This window comes from Gopherus evgoodei, chromosome 1 (assembly GCF_007399415.2).
Source record: "Gopherus evgoodei ecotype Sinaloan lineage chromosome 1, rGopEvg1_v1.p, whole genome shotgun sequence".
Classification (NCBI taxonomy): Eukaryota; Metazoa; Chordata; order Testudines; family Testudinidae; genus Gopherus; species Gopherus evgoodei.
In genome coordinates, this window is record NC_044322.1 from 309,805,771 (window position 1) to 309,826,914 (window position 21,144).

The 21,144-nt window shown below is 43.0% G+C and overlaps 1 protein-coding gene across 6 annotated transcripts in view; it reads right to left on the reverse strand.

Annotated features, from left to right (window-relative positions):
• Positions 1–21,144, reverse strand: part of TMEM117 (transmembrane protein 117) — a 464,204-nt gene that overhangs the window by 36,810 nt on the left and 406,250 nt on the right. The window contains exon 7 of one of the 6 annotated variants that reach the window (XM_030548917.1): positions 14,384–14,435. The exons of the other annotated variants lie outside the window; for them this stretch is intronic. Coding sequence (XP_030404777.1) covers positions 14,384–14,435 — 52 coding nt within the window. The remainder of the gene's footprint in view (positions 1–14,383; positions 14,436–21,144) is intronic. 6 annotated transcript variants of the gene reach the window in all.

The following is a 21,144-nucleotide window of genomic DNA, read 5'->3' on the forward strand; positions in this document are numbered from 1 at the left end:
AGGCCGTGCGCGCGACCTTCTTGCCTTCGTCCAAGATGGCCGCGAACTCTTGGCGAGCATCCTGTGGCAGCAGCTCCTTAAATTTGTCCACTGCCACCCAGGAGTTAAAGGCGTATCTGCTCAGCAGGGCCTGTTGGTTAGAGACCCTGAGCTGCAGCGCCCCAGCCGAATACACCTTACGGCCAAGGAGGTCCATCCGCCTGGCTTCTCTGGATTTGGGGGCCGGAGCCTCCTGGCCGTGACGCTCCCTATCGTTCACCGATTGCACTACCAGTGAACCGGGAGTCGGGTGAACATGTAAATATTCGTACCCCTTAGAAGGGGCCATGTACTTCCTCTCGACTCCTTTCGCTGTCGGAGGGATGGAGGCCGGGGACTGCCAGATAGTATTGGCATTGGCCTGAATGGTCCGTATAAACGGCAGGGCGACCCTGGTGGGAGCATCGGAAGAGAGGATGGTGACAATTGGGTCCTCTATCTCCGAGACCTCCTCTGCCTGCAGACTCAGGTTTTGAGCCAATCGCCTGAGGAGGTCCTGGTGCGCCCTGAGATCCAGCGGGGGGGGACTGTTGGAGGAGGTACCCGCCACCGCCTCATCCGGGGAGGAGGATGATGAGACCCCAGGCACAATAGTGTCCAACTGAGGGTCTTCCTCAGCCCTCGCCTCTGTCTCCGGAGCCGCAGCGGAGTCCTGCTGTTTGGACCCTTCGTCCCCTTCCGGGGAGGGAGGGGGGCGAGACAAAGAGGCTTCAGGGGCCCTACGCTCCGCAGTCGCCGGCCTAGCAGGGAGCTGCTGGGGGCCCTGGGCCTGATGGTACGCCCAGGGTGTCCAGAATCCCCACTGTGGGGGGCCTTGGTCCTGCAGCGGCGGATCAGCAAACAGCGCCGCCTGCCGGTCGGTGCCCAGCGCATAGCCGCTGTCCGTCTGGGAGGACACGGACGGCTGCCTGGAGGGCCACGGCGGGGCCGACCCTGGATGGTACGGGTCTGCGCGGGCCGGCACGGAGGATCGTCTCGGTGCCGGGGACCGGTGCCGGGAGTCATAACGGTGCCGGGATCGGGACCGGGATCTGTCACGGTGCCGGGCGCTGCTTCGGGACCGGGATCTGTCACGGTGCCTGGCGCTGCTTCGGGACCGGGATCTGTCACGGTGCCGGGCGCCGCTTCGGTGCCGGGACCTACTACCAGCTCGGTGCCGGGAGATCGACCGGGACCGGGACCTGCCACCAGCTCGGTGCCGGGAGGTCGAGCGAGATCGGGACCGGGACCTGCCACCAGCTCGGTGCCGGGAGGTCGACCGGTGCGGCGAGTAGCGTCGGGACCTGCTCCTGGAGTCGCGGTGCCGGTGTCGACTGGAGCCTGACCGCGACCGTCTCGATGCCGACCGGTGCCGCGAGTGCGACCAGTACCGCTGAGGGGAGCGGTGCCGGGACTGCGAGCGGCGTCGGGATCTGGAGCGCCCAAGACGTCGGGGCCTGGATGGCGAACGACTGTCCGTGGGCGGTGCCGACATCATGGGCTTGCCTCTGGACGTGACCCGCACCGGAGGAACCGGGGGTGGCAGCCGAGTAGGCTCCGTCAGGGCAATAAGGTCCCGAGCCGAGGCGAAGGTCTCCGGTGTGGATGGGACCATTATCTCAACCCCAGATCTCATGGGGGAGCTCGGCGGCACCGGACTCAACAGACCCGCCGGGCCCGGAGTCAACGGTGCTGACGGTGCCGGCGGCGCCGCGGCCGATGTCGAGGCCGGGCGTTCAAGCCGGGTCTGCCTGGCCGGAGTATTAGACTTCGACGGCCTAGGCTCTGATTCCGGTGCCGGAGAAGGTCGGTGCCGAGGAGTCTTCTCGGTGCCGGAGCGATCCGGTGCCGGTGCCGAAACCACGGTCTGCGAAGTCGACGGGTCAAGTGCCGCCTCCATTAGGAGAGTTCGGAGCCTCTGATCCCTCTCCTTTTTTGTCCTCGGCTTAAAAGCCTTACAGATGCGGCACTTGTCAGATCTGTGCGATTCCCCGAGGCACTTCAGGCACGCTTCGTGGGGATCGCTGGTAGGCATGGGCTTCTTGCAGGCCGCACACTGCTTGAAGCCTGGCGAAACAGGCATGAGCCTGGCGCCCGGTGCCGGGAAGGGCTAAGCCCCCGGCAAGAAACTACTTAACAGCTATTTACTAAACTATCTACTTAACAATACTAATTAACAACTATATAGAACTAGAGATAAGCGATAAACAAGCGATAGAAACTAGGAGAGCTAGGGACGTGGAGGACAGCTATGCCGCGCTCCACAGTTCCAACGACCGACACGGCGGTAAGAAGGAACTGAGGAGCGGGCGGGCCGGCAGGGATATATATTGGGCGCCATGGCGGCGCCACTCCAGGGGGCGACCTGCCGGCCCACTGGAGTTGCTAGGGTAAAAAGTTTCCGACGAACGTGCACGCGCGGCGCGCACACCTAACTGGAATGGATGTGAGCAATCACTCGAAGAAGAACTAGATTTATTTATTGGACATTTTGGATAATGGCGAGCATCATATTCACACAGGCCCAAACCAAACCATGGAACCCAATACTACTGAACTTTCCAGCCACGTTTGAATTTTTGGCTGAGATCCATCTATGCATGTATGCACAAATCCATAAAACAGTGTTTTTGTGTCATGTTTAGGAGTGCTGAACTTTCACTGATGACATGCAATATGTGTACTTACAGGTTTCCTGAGATGGCAGCCTGTGAGAGGATGTAATGTATTTGAACGTATTTTTAGAACTAACAGAAACATATCTTGTACCATTATGAATAACATGAAATCAATAAGTAACACTAGAAAAAAAGAAAAAAAAAGAGATAGAGCTTAATGGCGTTGGGAATTTTGTAACATCAAAAAAGATCCAAATATCTGACTCTAGTTACTAATGTGAAGGATAATATAATTAATTAAATCCATTGTTATGAACTAGTATGGCCCCTGTACAATGATAATATAAAAACTGGAGTGTTTTAGGGCTTTCAAAAAGTATTCATGCTATCTGTCCCTATTTTAGAAGATCAGACTCTATTTTGAGCTGTATAGTTGTCATTTTGCTTCTTCTCCCTCTTAAAACCTTTCTGTGTCCAGTTTATTTCAAATGAGTTGAAAGATGTACCACCACCTCTCTCTTCCCAAATGTCCACATTTATAGATTTCCATTGTTGGCTAGTAGGAAAGAGTTATTGGTGTATTTTAGTGTTGCTCACAATAATATATTTTTGCAGTAAAATATGAGTGGCTATTCTAATAATAACTATAGGCTTTTGCTGTGTCATCAGAATGGTAGTGTATGCTGAGAAAAGATGAGAACTATCTGAGGCAAGGGGAATGTATATCCTCATTGCTGGTGGAAGGCAAGGAATCAGCTTCAAATTTAGAGATGGGTGAATGAAAGAGTATTCAGTCTTGGACTGGGTGTAGGCTAGGATTCAAATCAGAGACCAAATCTGGGCTAGAGGCCAGTTCTGATTTGACAGAGCTGAAGTCTCCCATGCTTGTTTCACAAGACTTTAGCCCCATGAAGTAGAAATCCCACAAGATACTCTATGTCAATGGTTCTCAAAGCTGGTCTGCCACTTGTTCAGGGACAGCCCCTGGCGGATTGGGCTGGTTTGTTTACCTGCCTCATTCACAGGTTCGGGCAATAGCGGCTCCCACTGGCCGTCGTTCGCCGCTCCAGGCCAATGAGGGCAGCAGGAAGGGCAGCCAGCACATCTCTCAGCCCACGCCACTTCCCGCAGCCCCTATTGACCTGGAGCTGTGAACCATAGCCAGTGGGAGCCGCTATTGCCCGAACCTGCGGACGCAGCAGGTAAACAAACCACCCTGGCTTTCCTTGAACAAGCGGTGGACCAGCTTTGAGAACAATTGCTCTAAGTGATCATAGGCTGGGGGAGGCTGTGCCTCCCCAAACAGCCAGGCGTGATCCCGTCCATGCTCTGTCCCCAGGTCCCCTCCTGCTTTCTGTTCTGTGGTTCCCCCTATGCAGTGGCCTAGGCTCAGGCTGGGGGCCCACTGTCCACTCTCCCAGCACTCTTCCACCTTCTCCCTGTTCCCTGATTGCCCCCAGAACCTCTGCCACTGACTACCCCCCGCCACCCCATCCAACCCCCTATCTCCTTCCTGACTGTCCCCCGGTAACCCCCGCCCCCATTCAACCCCCATTCTCCACCCTCTGGCTGCCCTGACCCCCATCCACACCCCTCCCCAACCACCACCCCAAACTCCCCTGCCCTCTATTCCCCCCACCCAGCCCCCTTACCGTGCTGCCTGGAGCACCAGTGGCTGGCAGCGCTACAGCCGTGCTGCCTAGAGCACCAGGACAGGCAGCTGCGCCACCTGGCTGGTGCCAGCCACGCCACTGCGCAGCACAGAGCACTGGATCAGGCCAGGTTCTGCAGCTGCGCTGTCCCAGGAGCTCGCAGCCCTGGCTCCCAGAGCATTGCGCTGGCAGCAGGGCAAGCCGAGGTTGTAGGGGAGGAGGAACAGAGGAGGAGGGGCTAGAGAGTAGCCTCCTGGGCCAGGAGCTCAGGGGCTAGGCAGTAGGGTCCTGTGGGCCAGATGTGGCCCGTGGGCCATAGCTTGCCCACCTCTGCCCTACATTAATGCAGGATCTACTAGTTTTATTATTTTCAACATTAATAATAAGAGATGTAAAACTAGCATGCTGCTTAGATTATTATACTGTGCCTTCCACCCAGACCATAGTATTCCATTGCTCACTCACAGCAATCCAATGACATGAAATAACCTCCTATTACTAAGAGCGTACATGACTTAATAGTTGTGGAAATTATTTACAAAATAAAAACAAACAGATCACTCTCCCTTCTCTTTGGGGAAATGCTTCAAGCACAGTCTGTATGCAATGCATCCATAAATTACATACCTTAAAGTATGAACAAAATCATAAAACTAAAAATATGGCCTCAAATGTGAATAAAAACTCAGGGAAGATAAATCTCCTCTCCAGCCCTCTCTCTGACCCCAGTGCAAAAGCTCCCTTACCGTGTGTGAGAGCAGAGAAATGCAATTTCAGCTTTTTATTCCAGAGCAATATATCTACCACTGCCAGCTCCATGCAGAAAACATGAACTTCATCCTAAAAGGCTTTCAGTGTTTAAAATCACTTGGGAAGAATTGTCAAAAACACAGTGAACCAAATTCTAATTGCACTGACTCACCCTGGCTTTGACAAACAAAACAATTTGGTTTGAATTTCATAACCGTTCTCATCAAAATCCTTGGGAAAAGAGAGTGCATGTATTTAATGCTTCTGTTTGAATCTCAAAGACAGAGTCAGAGTTTGGTGGTGAGCCTGGAATGAATTAAAGAATTCTTCCAGTCATATGTAAATCTACATATAGCAACCATCTCTTTTCAAAAGCAAAAGCTGAATTATAATTTTAGGAAATGGCATACAAGGCATGATGGGCAAACCTCAAAAAGTTCAGAAATTCAGTCTAGATAAAGATTCACATTTCTAATGCTTGGCTGTAGCTTATCCAGGCTAACAGGGATGCCCTCCTGCAACCTTCCTTCTCAGCCCTTACCTTTGATCTGGGAAGGAATCCCTTTCCCATCTGACTGCAATAGCACTTCAGGAAGGCAGCTTGCCAGCTATCCTATGCAGAGAATTTATTTAGGGGGTAGGCTCTGCAACGTTTGCTGATAGCCTTATTCCTTTTGACACAGGGCAGGTTCTCTTACCCTCGCTGTCCTCTTAGAGGAGTGGTTCTGTACTTCATCTTCCCATATGACCTCTTCTCAGAAAAGAAGGAAAAGTTGGCACCCCCTCCATACTAGTGAGAGCATTTGTGTACATCTTTCCCACCAGCAGCATTTCTTCCTTAGGTGGGAGGCTCCACAGCCTTCTCCTCGGTTTCAGCAAGAGGAATGACTGGATTTGATTCTACTCATTTTTAATTCTGTATTTCTGGGTTGAGATGCCCCAAAATGTACAATGTGCCATTCAGTGCATTGCTCTAAGGGCCAGATCCTTAACTACCAGAGCTCAATTTGAGTCAATGGAGCCACATTACACCAGCTGAGTATCTGGCCCAGAGCAATTAATAGAACAGGTAATGGTTTAAAGATATACTGTGTGTCTGTCTGGTGGTGGTGGTGCTCGGGAAACAGTGTTTGATGAGGAGTCTTGTCTTAACCAGGCCAAGCCATCTGAAGTAGATATCTGACTTTGGTCTTTCTGGGCAGGGAAGAGATAAGAATCAAGGTTTATTTTCAATTGTTTAAAGAAATGCTAAATCAATTTTCTCATCAGAGGAATCACTTTAGAGCAATTCACCAAGTCAAGATAATGAATGAGCCTTTCTTTCATGGCATTCCTAGAGGAGGCATTATCCCAAATGATGTGGTTACTGAACATGAACATTTATAAAGGGACAATCATTATGTGAATTATGCATTTTACATAATTTATTTTGACTTACAATATATAGCACCACGTTTATCTTTTCACATTCAGTGATAAAAAAGGCATCAATTATAACCCTCCTATCACAGAACAAATGTCTGTTCCTGAAATTGCCATGCTCATTCAAATATATACTGTAATTATACATTGAAGGATACAGGGCAATCTTAACTTGGTGTAATAAAGAAACACTCAAAAATACTTGCTTAAATGAAGCTTCTAAAGCATCAAAGGTGCAACACAAAACATAGCATGTAAGCAGATCTACTCTGCCTTCTAGGGCTCGACGGCTGTTGTCTGAAACACCGCTATTGCTAAGTATGTAAATCCACTCAGAACTGTGGGGATCAATACACTTACTGCAATGTTTTAAAATGAATAAGTGAAAAATTGCTTTCACATTCCTGCAGACACAATTCATTTTTTGTAGAGGCTAATCCAGTTTTCATAGCTGAATACCTGTACCTTAGCTGTGAAGCATAGAATGCATCAAAGGAATAAGAACCACACAAATTGTAACAAACAGAACTGCAGTTTTAAAGAATTAATACCGTGTAATAGGAGTCCATAAGTATAATAGGTAAAGCAATTTAGAGCCACTTCTACAGGTTATTACTAGAGCAATGTGTTATTTAGGAATTAAAACATACAAGGCCAGGGGTCTGTGTCAGCATGACTAATGTGACAGACATTGGCCAATTGCTGTGACTTGGTCTGAAAATTATTGCACAAGTTTCTGCAAATTAAAGTTCAAACTCTGAGCTATTACAAATATAATTTGTCTGCATTGTGTGAAGGGAACTAATATATTAGTTTGTTACTTGCATTCAAGTTCTGGATCCTGGTTCGGGATCTTTCCTTCTTTCTTTTCCATTTTTAGTATTGCCCTTTCAGTTTGTTTTGAGTATCCCTTAAATGACTCAAAACAGGAAGGAAACAAAACAGAATTTAATAATAATTAATAGATAATGGGTCTGATCATCCCTTTGTGATTTGCATACGGGAATTATTCCATTGACTTCAATGGGCTTGGATCAGGCCCAGTAAGGGAACATTCCGGGTATGTCTATGCTGCAGCCAAGGGTGTAATTTCCAGCTCTGGCAGATGTACCCACACTAGCATGCTAAAAAGAGCAGTGTAGCTGTGGCTACACAGACTAGCCACTCAAATACTATCTCACCCATCCCTCTGGGTATGTATTTGGGTGACTAGCCTGAGCCACTGCCCATGCTGCCATGGCCCTACTACTACTTTTAGCTTGGGAAGCACTGACACATCTATGTAAATCATACCTCCCAGCTGGAGTGTAGACACACCCTCGGAGTGTGGGCTTGGCGGGGAATAAGAGGTGTCAGTTATCTCAAGCACACTTTCCACACTAGAGCATAGCCACAGCAGATGCCCATCGTCCCCAAAGGGAAGCCACTCAGAAGTTTATGCATCCTGAAGCTGTATTAGCTGTTGAGTGGCACCCCTTCAGTGCAATGCACGTCCCTTTAAATTGGGGCTGTTTCCCACAGCAGAAGTCTTTTCACTATGGCTCTACAGTGAACTGAGGGAGAGGTGCAAGAAGCCAAGCACACAGTGTGGATCTCTGGAGCTTGGTGGCTGACCCTCTGGCTTCTTCCAGGGTACAAATTTAGAAGAAATTCACCGAATTTTCCTTTCCCATTTGGCAATCTGGGCCAATGTAAACACAATTTAATTAGAAATATAACTTAAAATAGCTTATTTATATGGACTTCAAATGGTCAGAAAGAGAGACACACAGAACAAAGTTCTATGCAGCAGGCAGAATCTTACTGTCTCCTCTTAAAATGTTCATGTTTTTTTCTGCCAATTTTTCCTCTGCATCTCCTCTCTAACTTCCCAAATTAGTTTTCTTGCAGTTAGTATCTGCTGCCAATAAGATTCACCTTGTGTGCTTAACCTCCTTGATTCACATGGTGAATCAAATCACAAAGATAATCTCACTCAGGTCTCTTTTTTAAACATTTTTTAGCTAACTATTTAGGAGGCCTGCAGGAGTATTTCCTGTTCTGGCAACTTATACAATTCGAAGCTACACTGTCTTGCACCCATGTCAAAAGGCTTCACTGTTTATCATGAATTCTCACTCCAGCTAAATTTTTGGACAATTTGGATCCTCCTTCTGAGTTGAATTACCTGGATAGTAAAAATAGGTAGCCAGATAGGAGTGCTAGTTTTGCATGGGTGCAATTTTTCACAAGCAATTAATTGCACCTTTTTTTTTTACTTTATTGGGACTTGATATACTAAAAGGACCACATTCTAATCTGAAATTTAATTTTACATAATATTTAACCAATTGCTTCTTCCCTAATGATTTTACAATCTGAATACATTGTTCTATCTCCCAAATTCAGAATCAGATTCTCAGTACTTTCCTGTGCTAGCAATAACAATCTTATTGAGAATACTAGAAATTTATCCAGTAAATAATTAGATTTGACAGATGCTAGTGTGCCACCATCTAATCCCCCACGAAGACTCCCATACAGAATAAACACAATATATGCATATATTTGCTTTGGGACACTTTGTGCAAATTTACTGACCAGAAAAAGCTGAAAAACGTAAACTTACATTTAAGTTCAATGTTAATTACAACTGACCCATTTTATTTCAAAATGTGTTTGCAACTCCATCTCCTCCAATTTAAAGAAAATTGAAAACGCCATTGACATAATTATCAATTTTCTTCATTTAATTAAGGCCAGATTTTTGGTAAACAAACAAAAAATCCAATAACCATGTTGATGATGTTTTCAATTATGCTTCTGATTAATAAATCGGGGAAAAAAAATGGAAAAAGTCATGAATTTTTTCCCCATACACCACCAACAAATTCCAACAAAATTGGTAACTTTTCACAAAGTAAAATTGTATTTTAAAAAGGTTATTTTTGACCCCAAAAAACCCCAATAACAACAACAAAAAATGTCACGTGAAAAATTTCAATCTGTCCTAGTATGGATATGCTCTGTAATTCCTGCGTTAAAGGTGGGTCTTAGAGGAATTAAGGAAACTAAAAAAGGAGAGTGTAAAGAAAAGCATAAAGCTATTGCTACAGGAATGACTATGCAAATGAAATTATGGAACATTTGTATGGATATGACTATCCTAGTTCTTGGGTTAAGCCTCTGAGCATGTCCAGTGTTAAACACTTCAAAAGAATTGAACATACTCACCATTGTCAGCATGGCTCTATTAGAAGCCATTCTATCAGGGAGTGGGAGTGGAAAATGAAGCCAGAGGTTGTCCCAGAATAGCTCACAGTGAGAGGAGCCTCATCCCTGAAGATCCCCTAAATTCAGCAAGTGATGAGGGCATATAGCTTTCAAAATGCACAGTCTCCCCACCCTAATGGCTCCCAACCAGATTTGGAAATGCCAGGAAAATTCTGTAAGGAGAACCACAGAGATTTCCTCCTTTCTTGCCTCCTGGGTAATATGGATTCAAGTACAATAAAAGGGAGATGCAACAGACTATTTACATGATACCAAAAATAGAATTTTGACATTATAGTTTAATAACTGTAGAGTGGCAAGAGGGGAGTAATTTATGTAACCTACGTCAGAAAGATACTGAGATACCATTGTGACAGGTGCCACATAAAATAGATAGATCTTCTAGTACACAGAGTTTCATTATAGTTAAGTAAGTAGGGCTGGTACTGCTGCCTATTATTAAGGTTGCCTGACACATCCTTTATAAGACCCTGCTTTCAGTACTTTATAACTTTGCCAGACTTTAACCATTTGGACTGAAATTTTCCATGTCAGCTGTCTGCCTCAGGCTGAATGTTGTTGGAAAATTTTAGCCTAAACAATTCAGCCATTTCTGAGAATGAGTATAGGAATAAATACATTGTTTTGTCCATGTAAAAAAAATGAGAAGTTTTATTGCCCTCCTTGCTTTGGAGCAGGGATTTGAAATTTGGCAAGGGGGTGGCCTTTGTGTCAGGAATGTGCCTTTTTCCAGCCCTGCGAAAATCCACCCAAATGCAGCCAAGTTATAAGCCTTTGAAAAATTGCACTTCACACGTGCTCGCTAGAGACTTGATAGAGTTAGTCAGCTACAAATCTTCAAAGATGCTTTCCTCACTGAGCATGCTTGAGCCTCTCACAGCTTCTAATGTGGATAAGACAGTGCATGCCCCATCCCTACAGAATGACTGAAAAAGCTCCAGCCAAGGACTACAGGGGTATAGAAGGAATTTTCCTGTAATTGCTGCTCATGGTGGGGTTGGGACCAGGCACCAGGAGTAAGAGCAAGGAGTCTGTCTCTCCTGTGCTCGTAATGACAACACCCCCCACCCCTACCCCCAAATCCCTTACTGGTACCCAGGCAGCATGGAGGAGGAAGCCATTTGATTCAAATGAAAAGCAGACAGAAGCTGGAGCAGGGAAAGGAGGAGAATGGGACAAGAAGACTGGTGAGATTGAGCCTGGAGGGAGGAAAGGAAGTGTGACTGGGAACTGGAGGTGGGGGAAGGTAGGCAGGGACAGGCAGGCAGAGAGACTGAAACTTGATGGAAAAGGAGACTGGAATTATGAACCAATGGGGCGGATATGGGGGGATGGAGGGAAGGAGAGCGATATCTGACAAGGAGCTGGCATTTGGGGAGAGAACTGGAACAGGCTGAGCAAAGACAAGGAGCCAGAGCCGGAATGGACAGGGAAGAAGCGACTGAGATTGGATGAGAAGACTAGGAACCAGTAGAAGGGGAGAGAGAGATCAGACAGAGCCAGGAGTGGGGAATTGCAACTGGTTGAGCTAGAACACTGGGTGTGCGGAACAGACTGGACAGCAACCTCAGAAGGGGTGACTAGGCCTGACTAGGCAAAAAGAATGGGACTGAGATGAGAAGTCTGAGGGAGTGCAGACTGGGACTGGGCAGGCAAGGAGAATGGGATGTGAAAGAGGGAGGCATGAGGAAGAGACAGGATTGGGACAGGGAGAGATTGGGGCATAAAGCTCAAGCTTAGGGGAAAAGGGTAGATGAGTCTGCGCCCACTAGAGCACACACCTCTCCAAAACTTGGAATGGAACCCAAGATTCCTGAGTCTCAGCATTCCTCTGCTGTCAGGAAATATCTGAATGTGTCTCATTCCCCTCTAGTGCTCATCCACCCAGAGGAGGACAACAAACTACGGCTTTCAGTTACTCCATTAGCTCAAGCATCAGAGGTCTGTACAAGGATTTATAGGTTTCAACCCAGCGCATGACCCATGTGGGTGTCAATATAATACCATGTGATTAAATTTCTGTATTTTCAGTTTGCATTTTAAAAAGCCAGTGTAATTACATACAAAAAGCTACGTTAGAAGAATATAATTAAGGTTAAAAGTCAAGCACTGAAAATACAGGAAATGCCAGCCTTAATGTTGCCTGTGACACCTTCATTTGGCCCCCTTGTGCGTATGCATTATGATACAGTTTTTAGTTACATAGTCAAACACTATTTTTTCCATAGGACACCTTCCTCATTCAGAGCACTTGGTGGACCAACTCTGGGGGTGAATCAAGTAAAGGAGACTGCTATCTATACGACCAATGCTTCCTACAGAAATTGGAAGGTATGTGGTGAATGAGTCAGGGAATTGCAGGAAAAGAAAGGAGGTTCTCATGGTTAAACAGTTGAATGCAACCTTGGAGAACTGGATTCTATCCTGGCCTCTACCACAGAGTTCCTATGCAATGCTGGGCAAGTCACTTAAACCAAAATATTCACAGGTGGTTAATAGCTCTGTGTTCCTCATTTTGTGGGTGCCTAAGTTTAGATCCCGGGGACTGATTTGTAGAAGTGCTGAACACTCTCAGAAGTCAAAGGTAATTGTGCTTGAATGCATTGTCATGCTAGGGTAATAGGGAGGTTCAGTGAAACTCACTGAAGCTGGTGGGCATAACCACCACCCTTCATTTAGGATAAATGTAAGAAACATCAAGTTCCTTTATGGGACCAGCTAGCTGAAGCAATAGGAGCTACCATCCAAAACACAAGCTGCACATAGCAAGGCCTGAATAGAAGCTAAATTATGTGGCCCAAGAGATTTCCCTGGAGACTGATATAGCAAACACAGAGGTTAGGGCTTTGATTGTGGAGCTCTGTGTGTTTGTGCATGAGAGAGAACCAGCAAAAACACACAGAAGGATGCAGAACAGGAGCAAAGAAGCCCAGACACATCTAGAGAAATACCAGCATAACCCTTGAAGTGGTGGCTGAAAGAGGTTTGGAACTGTGAGCAAGGAAACGGTCTCCTAGTGTTTGATTTCTGTTGTGTTCAGGGAAACAAGACTTAACATTCTTTGTAAACAAACAGGGTTGCATCAAAAAATACCTGACTCCATCACCAGTTTCTCCCCCTAACAAAAGCAGCCCACTTGGCCCTGAAAACTGGCTAAAATTGGGTTAAAAAAAGATAACAATATAAAGTACTGTGTCCTCAGAAAAAATCATGTTCTATGTGTCTCAAATGGGGCATCCAAAATTAGTGGATACTTTTGACCTTAATTTCTCTGTGCCTCAGCTCCTTCTATGTAAAATGGGGGTAATGATAGCCCCTCCCATCACAGGGGTTCTGTGAAGATAAATTCAGGAATGTTTATGATGCTCTTAAATACTACAGTGATGAGGACTATAGAAAATCCCATGAGGAAATTAATAATTCTGTATTCAGAGCAGGATTTGAATGGTGTGCAGTAAATAAGGCATGAGGCTGCACGCTGAACAGTGAGAATACTACAAAATCTTGACTAGCTGCTCATTAATCAAGCACTGTCCATCTGGTGCACTGAAAAAATATGTGATCCTGTAATTAAAGATTGTATCGTAATTAAGACCCTATTTGAATCACAGGATGATTGTCCAAAAATTGAGGCTGAGTTGTGGACAAGCCATGTAAAATTGTGGAAAAGTAATAATGGACCTTTTTACTTGCAGTAATAAGGTCCTTATTACTTCTTGGTGATTTCCGCTGCCGGCTGCCCAGGGCTCCCATAGTTCGCACTGCGCACAGCATGGCTTTTGCTGTCAAAATTGCAGTGGATGCCTAATATTGTGGGATCCACAATATAGTGAATTAAGTAGGGCCTTAATCATAATGTATATGCACAAGGGGGCTTTATTATGGTTGCATAGGTAACCTCATTTCTGTCTTTTCATAACTTCTGAGCGCTTGAGTTTGAAACCCCAATACTGTTCTGTTAAAATAATTACACACAAAAAACCCTATGTTAAGTTTGCTTAAATGATCAAGTGTTCATTTCTGAGGTTAGTCTTGTTTGTGCAATGCTTTTCATTAGCTTATCCTCTGTATTTGGAACTCTTTGTCTAGCTATGCAAATCTTTGCAAACTGACCTTGATGAATAGTAGGAGTTTGTATAATTTAGATTAGTTCAGTAATTGTTTGGACCAGATGCCTGAAACATCCCCAGGAGTATTTAACATTCACACAGAAGACATAGTTGTTTGTTCACAATTTAAGGTCAGGACAAAGTAATTTCTTGGAGCCAAGAGAACATTCTGCTGATCTTGCCTTGGAAGTAGCTAGCTAGACATAAACAACAACTAACTGATAGAGAAGAGAATGGGCTGATTCCAGAATTCCATTGGATGCTGAGTTTGGCACCTTAGAGTAACATGTATATATATTAGAACCAAAGCCAAGCGGGAATAAAAATGTTCCTATGATTTCAGACATGACAAACAATCTTCCCTTTTACTTCCCTTAATATTGGCTGTGTGAGAAGATTGCTGTTGTTGTTGCTGCTGCTATCTTTTGTTTTGCAACCTATTCTAAAGTAAGGTGCATTCTGTGAATTGCATTTGCTGCTGTTCAGGATTGTTTGCTTTGAGTGCCTAGTTCTGAAAATGGAAGTAAATGTAATTTCTAACCTTGATGTGTACTGCATATTGTAGCCAAGCAGGAGAGAATACCGGAGAGAATCTAAAAAAGAACCATCCAAGAAGGATTATAAGATTATATTCTTAAATCTATAACAAGACAGATGTAAGAAGAAATTTCCATTGTTTTTTCATTTACATCTATAGTCACTAGAATAAATCATTTGGACACACATTTAATTCCTCAGACCACACCTGATGTAGGAAATAGTGTAATAAAAGAACTCGTTAAGAATTTGCATATATGTGGTTGAACATACACTCATACTGCTTCAGCCCTGGCATTACTTAGAGCTGGTCTCCTAGCTTACCTAAGTTGCACTGGTATGTAATGGCCTTTTGAGGCTGTTGTACTGAGAAACTGCTGGATCATAGAATGTACCAGCCACTCTGCATCCTGCCTCTGTCATGCTCTCTCTGCTGGTGGAGTGAGCCAGCTATGCTACTTTCACCAGCTAAGGATTCCCTACACTGGCTCCAATGGGAACAGAGTAAGGTCAGCATTGAGCCCTTTTGAAAATCTTATCCTAGAAATCCATATCTCTCTTGATCAGCTGAAACCAGTTCTGCTGCTGCTGCTGCCAGCTATTGGAGATCCTCTTGTAGCAGGTGTCATAGAATTGCTTTCAAATCCAAGAGTTCACCAGCTCTGCCAAGGATGGAATTCTCACGGACTAAATAGGCACTTACAGGATAAAAATAAATTCACTGCTTCTATCTAATGGACTACAAGAAGACTTATACAGTACTTTCAGTGGCTGCTGAGGAAATGCCAATGAGATACTGCATAGAAGCTACACCAGTAGAATCAGCGTTTTGGAGAGGGCTTTGAGATATGCCACTTCCTCAATATAAACTGTAGTCTGAATTTACTTAGCACTCTTCATATTATTTCAAAGACAGTGACAGTGTGCTCTTGCTCCATAGCACATCACTCAATGTTGGACTCCTTCAGAGCTCTAGGGACACTAAAAACAATGTTGTAATTGTACTGACAGGGTAATCTATTTAGCTGAGAGAAGGTGGAGAATGGGTTAATTATTTGAGACCGGGATGAGACATAAGAAGGTTCCAAACTGACTGCAGTCAGCAACAGAGGCTGTTTGGAAAATTGTGTACTTGTTATAAGCATGTTGTCTTAGCTACTTCACTGCTCCAGTGGGAAAAACAGATTCACACTGTGTCATGCAGTGCTCATCCCCCGTCTAGCTGTCGGATCTGTTAAGTGTTATGCTGGGGAATCCATTTTCTGTAATAAGTATTACAAGACAGCCTGGCAAACACAGTTAGATACTAGGAAATACAGAAACTTTAAAATCTTTTTAGTTTCTGACCTATGGGAGACTGGAGATCTTGCTCAATGAAAACTTCAGCTATATTGTTCTTGCCCACAGAGACCTGACTCCAAATGCAACATAGTTGAGTAATTAAATACTAGTTTGAAGCAAGAAAATACTACAACTATCACTTCAAATTGCTTTGTAACACTGGGAAAAAATAATTTCCCTATCTCTGTACAGTGCGAGAATTATCTATTAATGGCCACAGTAAAGTCTAACTATAACAGATGCTAAAATACCTAATACACTCATTATGCCAGGACATTCAGTGATTAACTATGCACATCCCTTTTGTTATGCAAAAGAATGCAGCAGCTTTATTGTAAATTACAGGAACGCAAAGGCAATAAAAGTAAGCAAGTCTTTCAGTTAATGTACTACATCAAACTTTCTAAGGAAATATAAACTGCCATTTAATAAGCTTTGCAGAAATTATGCATTCAGACTGAGAACATAGTGCATATGTTATCCTGCTGTTACTAGTCTACACAATCAGCCTAATAGGGAACAAGTTGTTTCAGACCCTCTTATTTACTGTGTAAAATATTATTGCTAAGTGTATCTGCATGCCCAAATATTATCCCTTCAGCCAGTGAGTCCTGTAAAACCCAGCACTCTATATAGCTTTATTACAAATATGAATAGAAACAGAATAACCCTAAGGTAATATTAAGGGTCTGACTTCATCTGACAAAAGCAAATTAGAACCTTCCTTCTGTTTTTCATCCACAAAGTTGTTCTTAGCTACTTCAAGATTCTACAACTTAAAAATAGTTGAATCAATTAAAAACTCATGACACTAAGATGAGAAATTGTGTAGCAAGTTTCTGTCTGGACTAGATTTTCTTGGTCAAAAGATATATTTCTGAATGTTGCTACAGATAGTCAAAATGCTCATAGCCTCTTAACTACTGTCATGTTAACATGTGCCACAGCAATAAAAACAAAACAACAAAGCAATCATCATACATACATCACATAACAATGAAGTCTATCAGACAGTGACTATAGCAGATGGATAATCACTACAAGGGCTTTGCTTTGTATTAGAGCTGCAATTAGAGCTGTGAAAAAAACAGAAAAAAAATTGCAAAGAATTTAGGCCTTTTCTTGTTCCTGGAATTTTGTTTTTCTGTGAATTTTAGCAATAATGGTGGTTTGAGCAGTGCATGAACCATGCTATGTCCACTTTTGCAGAGCCGCTCAATAACGTGATGCAAACACTAGGCCTGTAATAATGACATCAGCACAACAGATACAAGGTAAAAGGGTAAGACTGTGGCCAATGGTAAGTCAACTGCGATTATTATTTCATTGTTGTTGTTGTTATTACTGTTATTATTTTATTATTATTATTATTTATTATTTACTTGAATTGTGGAATGATTGTCAAATATTTGCAGCTGAGTTGTGGACAAGACATGGAAAATTGCAGAAAAGTAATAATGGACCTCTATTAATTGCGATAATTTGGGAAAGCCAGGGAAGAAAAATTTGCTGGAACAATATACACATTCAAATATTATGTTGTGCCTCCTAATTTTTTTAAACCATTTTGCTGCAACTATATTACAGTCATTAATGCATGGGGCTGACAGCACAAGCCCCAGACACTATCAGCTCAGATAAATGGAGTTCTTCTGTACTAATGGGGAAAAACATGTGTGTTGCAAACCTCAAAATGTATGCAAAATAATGGACTGTACAAAGGAAGCTAATTAAAATCAAAACTGTGGTGGAAGCCTAATGTTGCAGGATCTGCAATTTCCTCAATACCACACATTAAATGGGGCCTTACTTATATATACTTTTATATTACAGTATTACATAGAGGCCTGTAATAAGATTGGGACCCTATTATACTAGATGCTGTACCTAGTAAGAGATAGTCCCTTGTTGAAGAGCTTACAGGCTAAATAGACAAGACACAAAAAGAGTGGGAGAAAAAAAGTATTATTCACCTTTACCAGATGGGGAACTGTGACATGTAGATTAAGAGCTAAATCCTCAGCTGCTGTAAACTGAAGCTCAGTGGACATATACCTCTTTATCAAACTGAGGATATGGCCTTACATACTTTCCTCAAGGTTACAGAGGCAGTCTGGTGGTGCCATGAATTGAATCTGTGTCACCTGAGACTCAATTCAGTGTTTTAACCACAAGCCCAACCATCCTCTATTAATGCAGAAGGAGAACCAGACTTCAAAACACAATTATTTCTGCAGCTCCTGTTTTACAAAGCACCAGGCATAAAATGAGAGTTTGCTCAACAAACTAGTCAATTCCAAAATGAAAATGTTGCCCCCCCCAGTGCCACAACAAGGGCGAGGCGAGTGAGGCACCTGCCTCGGGTGCGCAAAGCTGAGAGGCACAGAAAAAGATGACATCAATACGTTTGTCTGTTATCCAGTTCTAGTATTCACAGTGAGCACATGCTAATTATATATTAGGACTTCTCAGATCCGCTTAAGACCCACCAAACGGTGAGTGCCTTTGTTTATCATTCTTTATTTCTTATGGAGATCACAGATTGGGAATCCGTGATCTCTATAATATTTTGTTTAATGTTGAGATGAAGTTAATACATTTATTTATGTATTTTTAATTTTTATTCCAGTCCCTGCATTATCAATAGTATGAATTCTAAACATCCGACTGGGGCAGAGTACCGTAAACGACGAAAACATGCTACAGTAGAAAATGAAAAAATGTCAATGACAATGGGGAAATGGCTAGTGAAAAATGCATCAAATGATGGGAATACACCAATAGCTGACGTCTCTGATGTCATAAGTTTGGCATCGCTATCTAATAGTAACAATGAGAATTATACAACCTCAGAAATTATTGTTGCTATCGACCAGCAATTGGATCATGAGGTTACAACTTCACCTTCAGTATCGATTCCTGACAATGATGAGACTCTCAATACTTTCGATATCATGACTAAAGCTAATGTGAACGGCCGTGATCAGCAATATAAATCCTCTGCAAGGCAAATAATTGAAATCAATTTTAACGATCCATCATCTTGGCCCTGTATAAATGATAAAATAAGATGCCACCTTATTGAATATGGACCTGACTAGGGAAAATCTGAAGATTTCCATGAATCAACATTGGAAGATGCAAGAAAATTTTCAGGAGACTGTTTTTTTAAAAAGCTTTTTAACAGTGGAACCATAGAGTATAATTGGATTATTTACTCGTAAACCAGTACGTCCATTTTTTGTTTTCCATGCATGTTATTTGATCAGCGCTTTACCAAACCTAATATTGCAAATCAGAAAGTAGGATATAATGATTGGAAAAATTTAAACTGTGTTGTGGAACATGAAAATTCAACTAATCATCGTGAAAATTTCTGTAAATGAAAATCCTTACAAAAGAGATTACTAAGCAGAGAATGTGTCGATGATGCACTACAAAAAGCTATTGAAATTGATAAACAAAAATGGAGAAAAATTCTAAAAATAATTCTTGATGCCGTGATGTTTTGCACCAAAAACAATTTATCACATAGAGGATCATGTAGCAGTATAGAAAACCCTAATTTGGGAATATTTCTTAATCTATTGGAATTTATAACTCATTACGATGTTCAACTAAAACAGAACATCGTAACTCACAAAAAAGGTTCAGTGAGTTATTTTTCACCAGTTATACAAAATGAATTTATTCGCTTACAAGCAAACCAAACTCGTAATGAAATTATATCCAAAATAAAAAAAGATAAATATTATTCTATCCTTCTGGACTGCACATCAGACATATCTCATCAAGAGCAAATGTCCCAGATTGTGAGGTACGTGAGAATCAATAATGGAATTGTATCTATAGAAGAAAGTTTCATAAACTTCATTGAAACCAAAGAAAAAATGGGAAGTGGATTAGCCAAAGAAATAATAAAGAAGCTCGAAAATGATGGGCTTGATCTTCAAAATGTGAGAGGCCAAGGCTATGATAATGGCGCAAATATGTCAGGTGTGTACAAAGGCATTAAAGCTGTCATTTAGCAAAAAAATAGATTAGCAAATGCTGTACCATGTTCAGCCCACTGTCTAAATTTAGTTGGAGTACGTGCAGCTTCCAATTCTACTACGGTTTCATTCTTTGCCACTGTACAAAAGTTATACACATTTTTTTTCTCATTCAACCAGTCACTGGGATATTTTAATGGGTATGTTAAAAGTATAACTAAAGGTCATGCTGATACTAGGTGGTCATCAAGAGCTAATGCAATTGAAGCCTTAAAATTGCAGATTACTGAAGTGAGCAAGGCTCTAAAAAATGTCGCTGTTGCATTGAAATGTCCAGAAGCCATATCAACAGCTAATAGCCTTCTTAAAAAAATTATGAATTTTTTGCACGTTATCTTTATGGCGCAATATCCTAACTCATATTGACAAAGTGAATAAAGCACTACAAGCAAAAGGCGTCACTGTTTCTCAGGCTTGTAAAATGAGCAACGGATTACGAAATATTCTACAAGAGAGGCATGAAAGCGATAACGATATGGTCAATATTTTTACAGATTGTAAAAAAAAATGGCTGAAAATATAGAAATACCAGCAGAATTTATTGAATCCAGAAAGCGAAAAGTAAAAATGCAGCAACTTAATGAGTGTGCAGACGTATCTTCTAATTTATCAGTTGAACAATCTTTCAAAGTACAAATAAAAACCATATTTGACACCATAATAGTTGAGTTAAATTGGAGATATGAAACTTTAAATGAGATATCTTCTGATTTCGACTTTCTTTCGGGTGATTCACTTGCTAAAATGGACACTACTGATCTTCAAAAAGCAGCAGTGGATTTAAGTCTCAAATATGACAGCAATTTGAATGCTTCAGAAATTTCGTTAGAGATTCAGAGTTTTAAACATCAAGCGTTAGTGTTGTTTCCAAACGTTTCATGCGCAACTGGTTTGGACCTTCTTCAGTTAATTCATGAATATAATTTGGCCAAATCGTATCCAAATTTAGAAATTGCATTAAGAATATTTCCCTGCTTGACAGTAAAAAACGGTTACTCACCTTTGTAACTGTTGTTCTTCGAGATGTGTTGCTCACATCCATTCCAGGTAGGTGTGCGCGCCGCGCGTGCATGTTCGTCAGAAACTTTTTACCCTAGCAACACCAGTGGGCCGGCAGGTCGCCCCCTGGAGTGGCGCCGCCATGGCACTCGATATATACCCTTGCCGGCCCACCCGCTCCTCAGTTCCTTCTTGCCGGCTACTCCGACAGTGGGGAAGGAGGGCGGGTGTGGAATGGATGTGAGCAACACATCTCGAAGAACAACAGTTACAAAGGTGAGTAACCGTCTTTTCTTCTTTGAGTGATTGCTCACATCCATTCCAGGTAGGTGAATCCCAAGCCATACCTAGGCGGAGGGGTCGGAGCGAGAAG